The sequence below is a fragment of the Camelina sativa genome, chromosome 6 (assembly GCF_030686135.1).
Source record: "Camelina sativa cultivar CO46 ecotype springtype chromosome 6, ASM3068613v1".
Classification (NCBI taxonomy): Eukaryota; Viridiplantae; Streptophyta; class Magnoliopsida; order Brassicales; family Brassicaceae; genus Camelina; species Camelina sativa.
Genome location: NC_141885.1, coordinates 22,615,884 through 22,631,815, shown reverse-complemented (window position 1 = coordinate 22,631,815; position 15,932 = coordinate 22,615,884). Strand labels below are relative to the sequence as shown.

At 37.5% G+C, this 15,932-nt stretch overlaps 5 protein-coding genes, 2 long non-coding RNA genes and 4 other non-coding genes across 15 annotated transcripts; 8 read left to right on the top strand and 3 right to left on the bottom strand.

Annotated features, from left to right (window-relative positions):
- Positions 1-1,110: 1,110 nt before the first annotated feature.
- LOC104792350 (serine carboxypeptidase-like 28) lies at positions 1,111-3,688 on the top strand. Its single transcript, XM_010518479.2, has 6 exons — positions 1,111-1,573; positions 1,663-1,758; positions 1,858-1,950; positions 2,520-2,605; positions 2,683-3,158; positions 3,246-3,688. Exons 1-6 carry the CDS (start codon positions 1,132-1,134, stop codon positions 3,508-3,510), a joined length of 1,458 nt encoding a protein of 485 aa, XP_010516781.2. The 5' UTR covers positions 1,111-1,131; the 3' UTR covers positions 3,511-3,688.
- LOC104792349 (uncharacterized) lies at positions 3,645-4,327 on the bottom strand. Its single transcript, XM_010518478.3, has 2 exons — positions 3,926-4,327; positions 3,645-3,777 (listed from the first exon to the last, which is right to left on the bottom strand). Exons 1-2 carry the CDS (start codon positions 4,150-4,152, stop codon positions 3,762-3,764), a joined length of 243 nt encoding a protein of 80 aa, XP_010516780.1. The 5' UTR covers positions 4,153-4,327; the 3' UTR covers positions 3,645-3,761.
- A 192-nt stretch (positions 4,328-4,519) lies between these two features.
- Positions 4,520-6,295, bottom strand: LOC104792348 (CASP-like protein 2B2). The gene is made up of 3 exons (XM_010518477.2): positions 5,500-6,295; positions 5,271-5,403; positions 4,520-4,932 (listed from the first exon to the last, which is right to left on the bottom strand). The coding sequence occupies exons 1-3, from the start codon at positions 5,661-5,663 to the stop codon at positions 4,681-4,683; spliced, it is 549 nt and encodes a 182-aa protein (XP_010516779.1). The 5' UTR covers positions 5,664-6,295; the 3' UTR covers positions 4,520-4,680.
- Positions 6,296-7,671: 1,376 nt separating this feature from the next.
- On the top strand, positions 7,672-7,767 carry LOC147942921 (small nucleolar RNA SNORD96 family). The gene has a single exon (XR_015560646.1). It is a non-coding gene; the product is annotated as a small nucleolar RNA SNORD96 family (small nucleolar RNA).
- Positions 7,768-7,799: 32 nt separating this feature from the next.
- LOC147942920 (small nucleolar RNA Z221/R21b) lies at positions 7,800-7,881 on the top strand. The gene has a single exon (XR_015560605.1). It is a non-coding gene; the product is annotated as a small nucleolar RNA Z221/R21b (small nucleolar RNA).
- Positions 7,882-9,427: 1,546 nt separating this feature from the next.
- LOC147942917 (uncharacterized) lies at positions 9,428-10,885 on the top strand. Its single transcript, XR_015559599.1, has 2 exons — positions 9,428-9,675; positions 9,820-10,885. It is a non-coding gene; the product is annotated as an uncharacterized LOC147942917 (long non-coding RNA).
- Positions 10,119-10,216, top strand: LOC147942919 (small nucleolar RNA SNORD96 family). The gene has a single exon (XR_015560647.1). It is a non-coding gene; the product is annotated as a small nucleolar RNA SNORD96 family (small nucleolar RNA).
- On the top strand, positions 10,265-10,346 carry LOC147942918 (small nucleolar RNA Z221/R21b). Its single transcript, XR_015560606.1, has one exon. It is a non-coding gene; the product is annotated as a small nucleolar RNA Z221/R21b (small nucleolar RNA).
- Positions 10,886-11,481: 596 nt separating the features above from the next.
- LOC104792344 (putative inositol transporter 3) lies at positions 11,482-13,491 on the top strand. Its single transcript, XM_010518476.3, has 3 exons — positions 11,482-12,112; positions 12,198-12,923; positions 13,015-13,491. The coding sequence occupies exons 1-3, from the start codon at positions 11,573-11,575 to the stop codon at positions 13,489-13,491; spliced, it is 1,743 nt and encodes a 580-aa protein (XP_010516778.1). The 5' UTR covers positions 11,482-11,572.
- On the bottom strand, positions 11,492-14,866 carry LOC147942916 (uncharacterized). 5 transcript variants are annotated; one of them, XR_015559355.1, is made up of 7 exons: positions 14,380-14,866; positions 14,200-14,287; positions 14,009-14,074; positions 13,859-13,917; positions 13,022-13,511; positions 12,183-12,912; positions 11,492-12,017 (listed from the first exon to the last, which is right to left on the bottom strand). It is a non-coding gene; the product is annotated as an uncharacterized LOC147942916 (long non-coding RNA). The 5 variants fall into 5 exon arrangements; XR_015559357.1 differs by having other exon boundaries at positions 14,188-14,287; positions 14,380-14,625; XR_015559356.1 differs by having other exon boundaries at positions 11,492-12,102; positions 14,380-14,625.
- LOC104792343 (uncharacterized) lies at positions 14,699-15,493 on the top strand. The gene is made up of 2 exons (XM_087453702.1): positions 14,699-14,919; positions 15,282-15,493. The coding sequence occupies exon 1, from the start codon at positions 14,699-14,701 to the stop codon at positions 14,861-14,863; it is 165 nt and encodes a 54-aa protein (XP_087309828.1). The 3' UTR covers positions 14,864-14,919; positions 15,282-15,493.
- The last annotated feature ends 439 nt before the right edge of the window (positions 15,494-15,932 follow it).

The following is a 15,932-nucleotide window of genomic DNA, read 5'->3' as shown; positions in this document are numbered from 1 at the left end:
TGCTGATAATTTGCACTTTCATGTCTTCTTATCTTGTTCATTTGATTTCTCTTAAAGCTCTTTGTTAATAAATATTAGTACTAATTAAGTTTATCTGATATATTAAATGGAAATAATGATGAGTGTTGTCTGTCGGTGTGTGTTGCTTAGCTGCTACAAATAACATTAAGGCTTTCCATTGCTTTTCTTGGTACACAAGAAAACGAGTGAAACAATGTTTTTAATAGTACTAAAATATTTAGAATGAAAAACTAATTTTAGGGAATTCATTTAATTAGAGGCACATGATCCTCCTTTTTGGGATTGTTCAGTTCACCTTGTAAACACCTCTTTATTTTATGCTTCTTTTTAAAAACTATATTATTATCAACTGATGTGAAAGAATAGAATTTTAAAAGATACAATATATATCTCACTTGTTGAAAATAATTATATAAAGATACAAACAACAAAAGCAGGACAAAAAGAACCCAAATTAAAGGCTATGGTCCAAGCAAGATCGGCATTAGGTGAAAACTAAAGTGAATATATATGAACGGACAACACATAAAATGTCAAACTAAATCGGCTTACCAATTAAACCAACTCAATTAACTAACTCTTTTGTGATTTAGTATTTTTAAAATGGATATATCGTTTATAAGGACTTTTGCAATTTCCCACTTTTACATTAAAAGTATATCCCTGCATAGACGATATATGTCTACACCTCTCCATGTGAAATACATGACTAATTAAATTACGGTGTAAGCAAGCAATATCTAGCTTTTATATATAGTCAAAGCTAAGTAAATATAATAAAAATCGTCAAATTATATATATGAAACCTCCAAACTGAACAGAGAAATTTACTATTACGGCAATACTAACTTTCAAGATGAGATACGTACGCATACAAGATGCCAATGAATCAGAAACACAATAATGCGTAAAGAAACTAGAGAGTAGTCAATATACTCGAACTACAAGTAAGCTAATTTGACCATATGCATTATAATCAACAGTTTTTTAATATATATATATATATATATATACATATTAAATACATCACGTATATAATACGTGAAATTGGCATAAGTTGACAACGACCCTCGTTTGCCAAATTATACTATAAAATCATCAAGGTGGAAAATGAGAGACTCCCAAGAAACTATAGAAAAAAAGAAAAGAAAAAAACAGTCTCTTTCTTTGATGATGATCACAAGAAAAATATATCAATGTATGTTATTAGTATGCATGGTGATTGCATTATTAGACGTAGTCAGTAGTAGCGATGATGCTAATAAGGAGCAAAAGATGAAAGACAAGATCATCTCTTTGCCAGGCCAACCTCCTAAACTCAATTTCTCTCAATTCTCTGGCTACGTCACTGTTGACTCGACGGCTGGACGGGCACTCTTTTATTGGCTAACCGAAGCACCTAGTCCCAGCGACACGAAGCCATTAGTCCTATGGCTCAATGGTGGTCCAGGGTGCTCTTCCATTGCCTACGGTGCTTCTGAGGAGGTTGGTCCCTTTCGGGTTAATACCGACGGGAAGACTCTTCGTCTTAGTATTTATGCTTGGAACAAAGGTTTTAAATCTTTAACTTGATTTGGAATTTTATACTATCAAGTTTGTTGGTAATTTTCATAATTCAATCGATCATTATAATGTACGTAGTGGCGAATGTGTTGTTTTTGGATTCACCGGCGGGAGTAGGTTTCTCTTACACAAACACTTCGTCAGACGAATTAACCGTGGGAGACAAGAGGACAGGTACTATACAGATTTCATAATTATAATTATGAAAGTGTTACATTAATGAGTTACATAATTATTAATATATATATAACTCAAATGTGATGTGGGAAACAGGGGAGGATGCATACAGATTCTTGGTGAGATGGATGGAGAGGTTCCCTGAGTATAAGGAAAGGCCTTTTTACATCGCCGGCGAGAGCTACGCTGGTACGTACTGTTAAATTTTTTGTTCTTTCTATTTATTTTTTTATATATATTGATTAGTCATGTGAGATTTTACAAATATTAAGCAGTTGAACCAAATGGTTATGGTTGTTGACTTGATTTTATCATTTTAATACTTGATATAACTGTTACCCATTGGACACGATATGTGCTTCCGGTCCATACATGTATATCTATGCACGATGCATGTGCATAGTTAAAGATATATTCCTAACCTTAATTATTTTTTCTTTTAATTCATTGACTATTCCAATTACGAACCAACGGAAATGTCATTAAAAAGGAAAAAAGGAAAAACCTAGGAAACAAAAAATACTATTTTAGAGAAATAAATGGGTTTTGTCAAAATGTGGCAAAAATATAACTTCAACAACAACCCAATTGACTTTACCAAATTAAGTCTTCTCGAATCTTGTGTTCTTGACTAGTGACACCATATGAATACGCAGATTGTAGCTTTATGACGTTGCGACTGGAACTACCATACTATACACATACGGGTGATATGCATGATGGTTACTAATTAACGACATTATTTGGTGATTAATTAGGACATTACATTCCGGAGCTAGCTCAGTTGATCGTCAACCGGAACAAGGGTGTCAAAAAACCCATTATCAATCTAAAAGGGATTCTGGTAAGAATTTTATATTCTGTATACATTTAGGAATCAATTATTGAATACTTCAATAAATGATTTATTTTAAATGAAAGATGGGAAATCCTCTGGTGGATGATTACAATGACAACAAAGGGCAGCGTGACTACTGGTGGAACCACGGGCTCATATCGGACGAAAGCTACAACGACCTGACCAAGTGGTGCTTCAACGACTCCATCCTCTTCCCCAAAACCAACTGCGACGCTGCCTTGAACCAAGCCTTTTCTGAGTTTGGTGACATCGACCCTTACAACATCAATAGACCCGCCTGCGCCTCACAATCATCATCATCAAATGAGTGGTCGCAAGCATGGCGATTTAGAGGGAACGATGAGTGTGTTGTGGGATTCACACGCAAGTATATGAACGATCCCAACGTGCAAAGATCCTTCCATGCCCACCTCAACCGTAGTAAACTTTGGACGCCTTGTAGTCGTGTGATAAGAAAGAATTGGAAAGACTCACCCAAGTCCATGCTTCCCATCATCAAGAATCTTCTTCAAGCTCATCTTCGCATTTGGATCTTCAGGTTTAGTTTTTTTAGAATGTATATGTTTTGTTGTATGTTAAAGTTAACGAAGCAATTCAAACTCAACGTTAAATGTTTTTTTTTTAGTGGGGACTCGGACGCGGTGTTGCCGCTAAGTGGGACGAGGCATTCGATAAATGCAATGAGATTGAGAAGCAGCAAAAGGTGGTATCCATGGTACCATGCACACGGCCAAGTAGGAGGTTGGAGTCAGGTTTACGAGGATGGCTTGCTAACGTACGCCACGGTTAGAGCCGCGGGGCATGAGGTGCCATTGTCTCAGCCTCGTCTCGCTCTTTTCCTCTTCACCCACTTCCTCGCCAACCACTCTCTTCCCTCCTCTTCCTCTTAATTGATTCCATTTTTTTCTTTCAATTTCGTAAATTTTGTAAACATCATTTATGCTTGTTGTACTTATAGGTTGTATTTGTTTGATTTGTTCCTGTGCTTTCATTTATGTGTAGTTTTTACTTGTTAGAAGACGAGTATAAATCTTTTTTTCGTTTCTTATAATATTAAGTTAAAATAAAGTAGTACATGGAGATCAAACTGTATTGGCTGAAAATAATTTCCAAACCCCTTCCTTCGCTCATTAGCAGATCTTTAGAGTCCCAAATCCCTACAAATAAACAAAAACAAAACATAGTTATGGTAATAATTTTATTTACTTTTCAACCGTTACAACAACAACAACAAAATAGTTACATTGCATAACGTTTATAAACCATGTAAAATTAGAAAGTAGGAGAAAGATTTAGAATACATACGTAGCTCTATCATGAAACCAGCCGTAGACGGATTTGACGGAGGATGTGACGGATTCAACGGCGGATGCGACGGAATCGATGGCAGGACGGGCATGATCATTGAAGAATTTGCCAACGCTGGTTGTGGCTGAGTCTATATGCTGTCCAACCGTTGGTGCTTCCTCGGCGGAAACCAACATAGACATAAGCAACATCAATGCCATCACCAATGCCACCTTTCTCTCCATATCCGTTCTTGAAACGTCGATCCTTCTTCTTTCTTTTTATATTTCTCCTACCTAAAATTTGTGTCTTATATAAACTACTCGAGGGAACAAAATGTAAATAACAAACATTCCCATGAGTCTATATATAACTTAATATTTTCCTGGCCACAACTATATATAACTATTAGTTTTGGCCAGAGGTGATTATTTTGATGAAAATGAGATAAATGAAATTAAGTTTAAGTTTTAACTTAGAAGATGGGTTGTAATCCATCACTATATCAATGGATGAGTTGATGTTCCTGTTTTTGGTTATTAAGCAACTCAATCCCAAAAATAGACTAAACATTGTCATTGCTTGTAGTAAAAAAACTACATGTTATTCACATTAAACAACCAAATTGTGATGATTATATTTATATAGAGCAGCTTGAGTTGGTGATAGTAGTAATAGACCGTATACAAACTCAGAGAAGATAACACAAACCACAACATTAACACACAAGTTCGTTAATTAAACAAGGTAGGTCCAAAAACTAATACATGCCTTCACCACCGTGAGCTTTGCCTGGTTTTGCTTCCACCATACAAACGAAAGACACCGAAAGCCGAAATGCAAGAGACCAACACCATTCCAACGCAAGCAAACAAGGCACTGGCAATTCCTTCACCTACCTGGTTACAAAACTTCCCATACATATCGCAAACCTTCATCCACTGGAGTTCTGGCTCACCTAGCTTTGCAAAGGCCGCAGACTGCGCCGCTGCTGCAGTCCCCGCTACACACAAGTACGCTACCACCTGCTCATTCATACATAACAAAGAGTCATTGACAATGTCACTTGTACAAAAACCTATGTGAACTAGAATACAACAAAACCAAGTCCATTTCAATGCTTTTATGTAGCAGGACCATTAGAGATTTATAAAATATTCTTGATCAGTCATTGATCATTGACATTAATGGAAGATTCTTCCAACCTAAATCCAATAATTTTTTTTTGTACCCTACCAAACGAATGAAACTCATACGGTATATTTTTAAAAAATTCACTGACCCACAAAAGGTCACAGCAAACTTAGGACCTTTTCACTTTCGACCAGAGCAAACAAGAAACAGAGGGTAAAAACAGAGTCACCTGATCGCCGGAGAAAATGGCCCCAGCCAGAGGCTTACTTAACAAAACGTTTCCTTTCATCAAACATACAACGCAACGAACCGCCTGAAGCAAAGAATAACCCGCGGCTATCCCGTTAACGACCACCATAAACCTGAAAACACGGAGAAAGATTATCGCTAAAAGCTGTAAACTTTATACAAAAGAGCTGAGTGGTTTCGTTCGTTTTGGCATGAGAGCTAACACTTACACAAGTGCCTTCATGTTGGTGAATTTGGCTTTCTTCTTGATCATGAAAATCTCTTTTACTTGAACGTCAGTAACAATGAGAATCGCAGCGAGGAGAGCGAGGGCGAAAACAGAGCATCTCAGAATCAACTCTGCTGCTCTCACTTTACGATCGATCAGCTTCATTTTTTTGCACTTGAGGGACTGATTCCACAACTCCCAAAGAATTCAACTTTGTCCCAAAATTTGATTTTTATTTATAAAAGATGGAAACTTTAGTGAGAGAATTCAGAAGAGACTGTGGATAAAAACAAAACCATTGATTCGTTGTTAGTTGGCTAGCAGCTTTGTATTGCTACAGCTCTCTCCGTGTAAAGGCAACAAGTGGCTTAAATAGAAAAGAGTAATTAATGTAATTAATTAGTAGAAACAAAAAATTCAGAGACTATGATGTTAAAGGTGTAGAGTTGAAATCATGGACCTAGAGAAATTAGTGGTACCCGTGACTCTGTGTCCCTAAAAGCTACTAGTTGGTTAATCATTAGCATAGTTATTTGAACAAACACAAAATCTCGATATGATTATGATAAATATTCAAAGATCAAACTATGGTGGTCACTAGTCAGATGGCGTGGACGATGTATGTTCGTACAACTCTCACACTAAATAAACCATGACCATTGCCCATCACTACGTCTACGTGTATTTTTTTGAAGTATATTAAAGGAATAAGTTGTGGGATATAGTCGGTTTTAGAGCATTTAAGGGTACACGTTAATTAAATGTAAAGATGGAGATGGAAAGTGAAATACCAGAGTGAGTTAACATAAGTTTACGTCAACATTTATATGTATTTTTTAGGAAAGTTGTAAGGAAGAAAAAGATTCATATATCCAATGAAATTATAATATTTATTATAGGATTCCTCCACCACGCACTCTTGAACCACCAGTTGTAAGAGTTTTCATACGGAGAAGTTTATGAATAACTCTTAGGATTATCAATAACATTTGCTAGTAAGTTATGTAGTGGGTAAAGAGATGATACGTCTACGAAAAACTCAATTTACCATAACTTATTAGTTAGATAAAATTAACAAAAAATAATGATCACTGATTTACCATCACTTAGTTTAGACTTAACAACTTCCATGTGTCACATTGAGGAGAATAGAATTTTCCTACAAAAGCCATGTAAAAATGAAAACTTTTAAGAGATTTAGAAAAATGGGGCTTTGCTGTGACTACAGGGACGGTGTATCCAATAGTGGGGTTGGTGAACTATGGAAGTGGTGTGGTGCGGTGCATAATGCACGGGGTTGGTTAAAAGTCATTTTTTAATTGTGTAATCATGGTTCCCTGTTTCCACCGTAACCCTTTACTAAATCGGTGAACAACCAAGACTTCTTAAAACAGTAAATCATTATCATCAAAGGTTCAACAATTTATAATGCGTCGGAACCAATCACATTAGTATGATTCTAATTGTGGCTTATAAGTATTGGTTGACAGCAAAATTAACAATGTGCTGATCACACATTTTATAAGCATGGGTGAAACTGAATGAGACCCACACACATTACATAACACAAGACCCAACATATAAAAAATTTGAATTGGTCCTAGTAGAAGAAACTTTCGAGCTATAAGCTGGGCTTTTTTGCATTTAACATGGGCTTTTAACTAACAAAAGGCCCGTTATGTTAAGGCGGCATCTCTAGGGCTTCCGAAACCCTAATGTCACTGGTATAAATAAATAACACGCACCTCCTTCCTTCTCATCTCATCTTCTTCAACACCTTCCTCATAGCAGCAGCTTACGATTCCTTAAGAATCTTCTCCTAGTATATCATGTCTGTTGTTTGGTTTTTATAGTTATACTGTGTTTGATATAAGTTAGAATTTAGTTACGTGACGAGATCTCTCTCCAAGAGATCTGATACCAAATTAATGGAGCAATCTGAAAAATTGTGATTGCATAATCCAATAGTATACGTCACAAAGCAATAGTGGCAAGCCGTAAGATGTTGATGGAGCTTTAGGGCTTCTCCGTCTATGGTATTTGCTAATGGCGCTCATATTCCATTGCCTTGCGGAGCGGCGTCGCTGCTTTTACCGTTTGGGACCGGCCATGAGTTCTATATTTCTTGTATATCAATTTATATAATTAGGGTTTTGTTAGGGTTTTTTTAAAGTAGCCGATGAGGATATCAGATTATAAAAGAACACCATCTTTCGGGACTGATTGACTTTTTTAAAGTCTTGTTGATACTTCTGCAATTCTGAGGCTTTTTTTGATTTTTTTTTTTGTGTTTTGATTTTGAGGCAGTGATGAACGAGAATGTCATGCACCACTCTGATTCTAGTGCTGATAACCATCTCTAACCCATAATCTATCTGAGCCTTTTTGTTTTGAATTGTGTTATTGTTTTGTTTTGTTGAGGTTGGAAAGGGTAATGAGAATAACCAAATGATGGTCTTTAGACATGACCTTGATGCGGACTGTATAGCTTTATTGCTTTTGATGTTAACTTATGGTTCCTGATGGTTATTCATTATCTGTTATTGTCTTATATTGCCCGTTGTTAGTTTTTGTTTTGAAGATATCTACAGATTTGTCGGTTTAAGGTGTTTGGTTGGCAGATGTAAGAGGCTTTTGGGTCGGAATTGTTGCTGATGTCGTTCTGAGGGATCGGATTCATATGGAAGCTTGTTTTGCCAGATTATTTTGATTTGAATGGAACTGGTGGTCTTGCTGTTATGTGTTCGGCACCTATATTTTACCTTTGTGTAGATGTTTCTCCTGTTCTTGTCTTAGTTTACATTATATCAAAGAATTATTGTAATCTCCGGTTTGTAATGAGATAATCTTTATTTTCATAATTCATTATCGACTTTGATTTCTATATTACATGTCCAAGGTTCCATATCTATCAATATTACTTGAAACTGGCGTGATAGGACAAAGTTCCTTCTCATCTAGTGTGATAACTTTTTTTAATTCCCAATTCCAAATCATGAGAGATGTTTTTTGAATTGCAGTTTTAACATAAACACTCAAGTTATTTCATTTGCATATCATCATGAGATTGTTCAAATACGTTTAGTAAACGGACCACAATGAATTGGTCGACATGATTCAATAATGCTCGGAACAAAAACACAACATCATCAAGACAGACTCTAAAACCCCATGATTCAATATCTTTACATCATCAAGATTGACTCTAGAACCCCAACCCTCAATATCTTTCCAAGAACCAAGATAGCATTTGAGACCACAAACCTCCGAGACCGAGACACAATGGGAGAAGAAGACTCAGAAGTCAGATCCTCCACATTTATATTGCGTACAAACTTGTCAATCAAGGCTTTTCCATATAAACCATACTATCCGAAGGTAGCTAGGCTCTCCTAAACTGAGACCACATCCATCAGTCGTCCGTAAAATAAAGCCTGGCATATTTTAAGCAATTCAGAAAACATGTGGAAGATGCACACACTCAAAATAGAGCATTTGATGGACTGTTCTTCCTCCTCGCATCCATCACTAGACTATTAGTCTAGACGTTGATCTATGTAACGCGGTGAACTTACTGTTAAACATGTCACTAGTCAGTAAAGGTGGACGTGTGTGGTAATTTTGTTCGGTTCACGATATTCAGTTACAAGAAAATACGTCTTAGAATATATAGAACCAAGTTATATCTCGGTTTGGCTCGATAAATTTCACTTTGGTTTGGATATGGATCCTTCAAATAAAAGAGAAACACAACTAACCACTTAATTATATATATAGCTAATGTTGTAGCTGTTACATAATTTAAATAGTATATTTCCATATTTGGACCGTCAGATTATTTCTTGCCAATGCGGTGTGATTCTCTAGGGCTTCCGATGCCCTAATAATATATATATACACACCACGCCCCCTCCTTCCTTTTCATCTTCTCTTCCTCCTCCTCCTCCATTGATCCCATTGTTTGAGAAGTATTCGTCTTTTTTCGTTAGTGTATTTGTTTGTTCTGTATGTGTTTGATCTAATTAGTTACGTGACGAGATTTTCTCTCCAAGAAATCTAATACTAAAAAGATGGAGCAATCTGATTATTGTGATTGCATAATCCAATAGTATACGTCACAAAGCAATAAGGCAAGCCTGTATGACGTTGATGGAGCCTGAGGGCTTCTCCGTTTTAGGTATTTGCTGATGGCTCTCATATTCCATTGCCTTGCGGAGCGGCGTTGCTGCTTTTACCGTTTGGGACCTGCCATGAGATCTATATTTCTCTCTTTCTTGTATCTCAATTCTCTCTAATTATGGTTTATTTAGGGTTTTGTTAGAATTTAGTTACGTGGCGAGATCTCTCTCCAAGAGATCTAATACCAACAAATGGAGCAGTCTGAAAATTGTGGTTGCATAATCCAATAGTATACGTCATAAAGCAATAGGGCAAGCCTGTATGACGTTGATGGAGCTTTAGGGCTTCTCCGTCTATGGTTTTTGCTGATTGGCGCTCATATTCCATTGCCTTGCGGAGCGGCGTCGCTGCTTTTACCGTTTGGGACCGGCCATGAGTTCTATATTTCTCACTTGCTTGTATTTCAATTTCTTTAATCATGGTTTTGTTAGGGCTGTTTATTTGCCTATGAGGATATCAGATTATAAAAGAACACCATCTTTCGGGACTGATTGACTTCTTTTTGAAGTTTTGTTGATACTTCTGCAGTTCTGAGGCTTTCTTGATTTTGTTTGTTTATATGTTTGGTTTTGATTTAAAAGTAATAGAGGCAGTGACGAACGAGAATGTCATGCACCACTCTGATTCTAGTGCTGATAACCATCTCTAACCCATTTTTTATCTGAGCCTTTATTGTGACATTTGTATTCTTTGAGGAAGGTTTGGTCCGAGTTAGTGTAGTTGCTGTATACTAATGCCTTTGTGGTTTGGCTTTGTTTGTGTGGACGCTTCTACAAATTGTTTATACGATTGGCTTTGATGATTTGTTACGATTAATACATAATGTTGATGGCAGTTCTATAATGGATTTATTATGTCGATTGAAGCTTTATTGCCTCACTTGTAGCTGATGCTGAGGGGTTGAGACATTGTCCGATGGCTAAGGTGTTTTGAAGATTCTGAAGATTCAATACCAATGTCCGATGGCTAAGGTGTTCTGTATTCGTCACTTTATCTTCACAGTTGAGGATGTTTTAGTAGTTGAATTTCTTGTAGCCTATAATGCTCCGATTTTTGTTTTAGTTATGAATTTGTAAATTTCACAATCTATAATCTGTTATAGCTAATATGAAAATTTGTTTTTGCCAAATTTTCTAGTTTGTATCCTGGATTGCTTAATTTTTCAATCAAAATCAGTTAGATTTATTATGATATTTCAAGTTAATTGAGATGTTTCTTGCATTATGGAATTCAAGACAAAGCCATATGTTTCTTGTAACCAACCAGCAAGTTAAGAGAAGACAGTTTGGTCTTCAACCTGCTGCCTTCTTCATTATAGTTAAATCAACATTGTATACATATAATGATCATAAGGTATGAACAGAGAGATCTTAGTGTTCGTTCACGTCAAGAGCAGAGAAGGTGTACGATCAACAATAATCAATGAGATATCCTCAGTTGCCTATTGAATTGCCCCTTTTGGTGATGATGATATAAGAAATGTATATGGTTTTTTTATTTATTGATTTGTTATTTTTTTGTGTATGTTCCAAAAATAGCGCGGTAACAGTTGTAGAAAACAGTTGGAGATAAAGTATTTTGACCAGTTGAATTCAGATTGTCAAGTCAACAGACACAATTTTTCAAGTCAACAGACACAGTTTGTATTACACCTGTAACTCAAGCTAAATCCTTAAAAACTGAAGATGGAACCTGATTTGTTGTATTCAAACTCTTATTTTTTCCTATTCTTGGTAGTTTTATTCTCAATCCATCAGGTTCCTATATATATGTTTTTGATCAATGCTCTTTACCCTCATTCTTCTGAACACATCTTTTCTGAACTAAACATTTTATCAATCAGCTCAAGGTTTTTAAAAAAACATAATTAGAGCTTTTATTCAAGTTAAGAGAAGATGGCGGAAGGAGTAGCGAAAACAGAGGCGGTAAAGTTCACAGAGGTGTGGAGGACGACATGGGAGACACCTTACATTATGCGGCTGGCTCTCTCGGCCGGTATTGGAGGACTTCTCTTTGGGTACAACACGGGAGTCATCTCAGGGGCGCTTCTCTACATAAAAGAGGATTTTGGTGAGGTAGATCAAAAGACATGGCTTCAGGAGATCATTGTAAGTATGACTGCGGCTGGAGCCATTGTTGGAGCAGCTATAGGAGGATGGTACAACGATAAGTCCGGTAGGAGGATATCCGTTCTTATTGCGGATGTGCTCTTCATAATGGGTGCCATAGTGATGGTGGTTGCTCATGCACCTTGGGTCATCATCGTCGGCAGGCTCTTGGTGGGTTTTGGAGTTGGTATGGCTTCCATGACCTCACCACTTTACATATCAGAGATGTCTCCTGCGAGAATCAGAGGTGCTTTAGTCAGCACCAACGGACTTCTTATTACCGGAGGACAGTTTCTGTCTTATCTCATCAACCTGGCCTTCGTCCATGTAACCAACAAACTAACTCACAAAAATGTATTTTCTTCTTTTGTAAAATTTGAAAAGTTTTCTAACTTACTGATCACAAACACAGACACCGGGTACATGGAGGTGGATGTTGGGAGTCTCGGCGATTCCGGCAATCATTCAGTTCTGTCTCATGCTATCGTTGCCCGAGTCTCCACGGTGGCTTTACAGAAATGATAGGAAAGCTGAGTCAAGAGACATACTCGAGAGAATATACCCGGCAGAGAAAGTTGAAGCAGAGATAGCTGCACTCAAGGAGTCTGTCCTGGCAGAGACGGCTGATGAGGATATTATCGGCCATAGCTATTCCGCTAAACTCAGAGGCGCTCTTTCGAATCCAGTTGTCCGCCATGGCCTTGCCGCAGGTGTTACCGTCCAGGTCGCACAGCAGTTTGTGGGAATCAACACGGTCATGTACTACAGTCCCACTATTCTGCAGTTTGCAGGTTACGCGTCAAACAAGACAGCCATGGCTCTGGCTCTTATAACCTCCGGTCTCAATGCGGTTGGGTCGGTAGTAAGCATGATGTTTGTGGACCGTTACGGTAGGCGCAAGCTTATGATCATTTCCATGTTTGGGATCATATCTTGTCTTATCAGTTTGGCTGTCGTCTTCAATGAAGCCTCAAACCAGGCTCCCAAGATCGATACAAGGGACTCGAGAAAGTTTGCTCCAAACGCTACTTGTCCTGCGTTTGTACCCTTCACAGCCTCCCATGCTCCTCCGTCCAACTGGAACTGTATGAAATGCCTTAGATACGATTGCGGATTCTGCTCCAACTCTGCACAAGAGGTAAGGAAGTATCTTAACTCAAAACACACACAAAGACAGGATTAGCTAGATTTCAGAGATTCATGTTGGGTTCATATGTGTTTTGTAACAGTACGCACCTGGAGCATGCGTTGTTCTGTCTGGTGATATGAAGGCATTGTGCCACTCTAAAGGCCGAACCTACTTTAAAGACGGCTGTCCCAGCAAGTTCGGGTACTTGGCCATCGTCTTCCTAGGCCTATACATCATTGTGTATGCACCAGGTATGGGTACAGTCCCATGGATTGTCAACTCTGAGATATATCCTCTTCGATACAGAGGGCTCGCGGGAGGAATAGCGGCAGTCTCAAACTGGACGTCAAATCTCATAGTGAGTGAGACGTTCTTGACGCTGACGCAAGCAGTCGGGTCATCGGGAACATTCCTTCTCTTTGCGGGGTCTTCAACAATCGGGCTGTTCTTCATCTGGCTGTTTGTGCCTGAGACGAAAGGGCTTCAGTTTGAGGAAGTAGAGAAGTTGCTAGAAGGAGGGTTTAGGCCTAGTTTGTTGCGGCCGGCGACCAAGGCCAGTGAAGTGGAAATGCCTTAAGCAGTTGTGGGACTTTGTGGCTGCAAAGCCAAACAAACAAGCAAACAAACAGCACGTAGAAAATTTTCTTAGTTTGTCATTTGATATTGTTTTCGGTCTGCTGATTAAAGCTGCAGACTCGGAATGGTCTAATGAGAGACAGACATGTATATAGTTGATAGATTTGTCAAAAGGTCACAAACCCCCAACTTATACATAGATCATAATACCAACCAACCTCACTGTCTTCTATCACAAGCTTTGTCATACAAACAGTAACACCATCCAATCCATTTATGTTTGATATAAAAGTCCATATGTTTGCTCTAAGATCCTAAATTCAGCTAAGTTTCAATTCTATCTAAAACTGATGGAATGGGTTTTGTACCTTTAGATCTACCCGCCTGTTCAAATTCCTCACAAGGGATAGATAGATAGAGCTAGCCTCTAGTGCGAGCCAAAAAGAGGTCACAAGTCAGCATTTTTGCAGCATATCAGAAACTCATCATGTCTGTAGAAAGTATAATAAAGTGGTAACCTTTGGTAGGTTCTTGATCCAAAGAAGGCTCCTTTCCCATCATCTCTTGAACACGAGTGAGTAAAGCTGTTAATCATTAGAAAAATTAAAGTAAAATTGAGAAACATATAGCAATACTAATAATGTCCAGGGCAGCATCTATATAGGGGAATGTTGTAAATGAGACAATGAGTATTTACAGATACATCCACCTATAAAACCACAATTCTGTAGAAACAAACCCATGATTCCTAAACACAAACAGTCAGATGAGCCAAACAAAGCCCATAACATACATATCTGAGGATAAAGCAAAAAAAATGTTATTAGGAAGAGAGAGAGAGCGAGAGAGAGAAATGTGAAAGAATTGATTAAGAAGAATCTTCACCTACAGAAAGAAACAAAATTGAGTAAAACCAGTGTCCGCCATGTTCGACGTTTGAGGAGGAGGAAGAAGATAAGAATAATTTATAATTGGGGTGTTTATGAATTCTGAGAAGAAACTAGGAAGAAAATGAAAAAAAATTTAAAAATTTATTAACAAGTCCAAAAAATCAAAGGATATTATTGACAACGACGTCGTATGATAAATCCCCAAATAAAATCATATAAAAAAGTAAACCCTGACGAAATCGTTTTTGGTTCTGTTATTGTTGACCTGAAGAAACTTGCGGAGTCGCAGAGAGAGAGAGAGAGAGAGAGAGAGAGAGAATGGGGATAATAAAGAGCTGCTTCTCGTTCATGGTGGGATCAGCTTTTGGGGTGTACTTGGCACAGAACTACAACGTTCCTAATATTCGGAAGCTCACAAACACTGGTATCGTCGTCGCCAAACACGTCGAAGAGAACTACCGCAAACCCAAAAAAGACGATTGATCTGATTCCCCCCCCCCCCCCCCCCCCCACCAATGATTTTGATTTCTTCGTCCTAAGTACTTACTCACTCACCAATCTTTCCTTTTTTTTTTCTTCTTCTAATTTTGTGGTGGCTTCTTAGGGTTTATAGTTGATTTGGGGGGAATTGAAGAATCGTGTGATCATTCTATTTTTGCCTTATTGAATTTTTGGGATCTTATTTCGAATTAGAGAGTTTGTGATCGGAAATTTTTCAGTTATTGCATTGATTTTTAGAAGTCTCCTTCTTTGTAGATTCAAGATTGATATAATAATGCGAAGGGCTTTTTGGGGTCTATAGGAATGTTTTGTGTCTCTGTAACCCAATCAGTTTCAAGTTTCACATTGTTAATGGATCTCTCTCTCTCTCTCTCTCATTGTGTCTTTGATGTATTTGAAGGTGAGCTGCTGTAGAGAGAAGAATGTGGAGATGGAGGTGGTGTTGGTTTTGGTGTTGGTGCTAAGCATATATTTGATTTCACTAGGATCCCATGGAAGTCTTACTGGTGTTGCTTTCATTCTTGTTTGATGATTGTTGACACTTGGGAGATTTTACTAAAATTCATCATTAATGTATAAAGATGATATAATAATAACTTCCATCCCAGCCAACAACATACATCTTTGTTACCTTGTCGATCCCATTGTATTATATTACTCCTTCTTCTTCTTCTTCTTCTTCTTCTACTCAAGAGATTCATTGTTTTGATTCTGTAGCTTGTATACCTCTACGCTTGCTTTGTTCGTTTACGATCTTTTTATAGAGGAAACTACCTTGTTCATCTATACTCTAGAGGGTTTTGGTATACTATTCATACAACAATAATTGGATGATATTAAAACTAGTGTAGTCTATCTATACCAAAAAGTTCAATGGTGGCTTTAACATGTTTTGACTTTTTTTCTCTTTTTTTTACCGATCTCTTAATATTATTATCCATATTGTATTATTATGTAACATCTGACTCAGTCCAATATTAATTCTACTTGCTATTGTTTAAGTTAATTTCAAGAAAAAAAAAAAAAAAACAATCTACTGTCTCTTATATTT

What these genes read in the sequence shown, in the direction of transcription:
- LOC104792350 (XM_010518479.2), top strand. Translation starts at nt 1,132, where the DNA reads ATGAGAGACTCCCAAGAAACTATAGAAAAAAAGAAAAGAAAAAAACAG. An exon ending in TATTTATGCTTGGAACAAAG is followed by an intron (nt 1,574 to 1,662) that starts GTTTTAAATCTT and finishes TAATGTACGTAG; the next exon opens with TGGCGAATGTGTTGTTTTTG. An exon ending in CTTCGCATTTGGATCTTCAG is followed by an intron (nt 3,159 to 3,245) that starts GTTTAGTTTTTT and finishes TTTTTTTTTTAG; the next exon opens with TGGGGACTCGGACGCGGTGT.
- LOC104792349 (XM_010518478.3), bottom strand. Translation starts at nt 4,152, where the DNA reads ATGGAGAGAAAGGTGGCATTGGTGATGGCATTGATGTTGCTTATGTCT.
- LOC104792348 (XM_010518477.2), bottom strand. Translation starts at nt 5,663, where the DNA reads ATGAAGCTGATCGATCGTAAAGTGAGAGCAGCAGAGTTGATTCTGAGA. An exon ending in ACCAACATGAAGGCACTTGT is followed by an intron (nt 5,404 to 5,499) that starts GTAAGTGTTAGC and finishes CCGTGTTTTCAG; the next exon opens with GTTTATGGTGGTCGTTAACG. An exon ending in CCATTTTCTCCGGCGATCAG is followed by an intron (nt 4,933 to 5,270) that starts GTGACTCTGTTT and finishes ATGAATGAGCAG; the next exon opens with GTGGTAGCGTACTTGTGTGT.
- LOC104792344 (XM_010518476.3), top strand. Translation starts at nt 11,573, where the DNA reads ATGGCGGAAGGAGTAGCGAAAACAGAGGCGGTAAAGTTCACAGAGGTG. An exon ending in TCAACCTGGCCTTCGTCCAT is followed by an intron (nt 12,113 to 12,197) that starts GTAACCAACAAA and finishes TCACAAACACAG; the next exon opens with ACACCGGGTACATGGAGGTG. An exon ending in GCTCCAACTCTGCACAAGAG is followed by an intron (nt 12,924 to 13,014) that starts GTAAGGAAGTAT and finishes GTTTTGTAACAG; the next exon opens with TACGCACCTGGAGCATGCGT.
- LOC104792343 (XM_087453702.1), top strand. Translation starts at nt 14,699, where the DNA reads ATGGGGATAATAAAGAGCTGCTTCTCGTTCATGGTGGGATCAGCTTTT.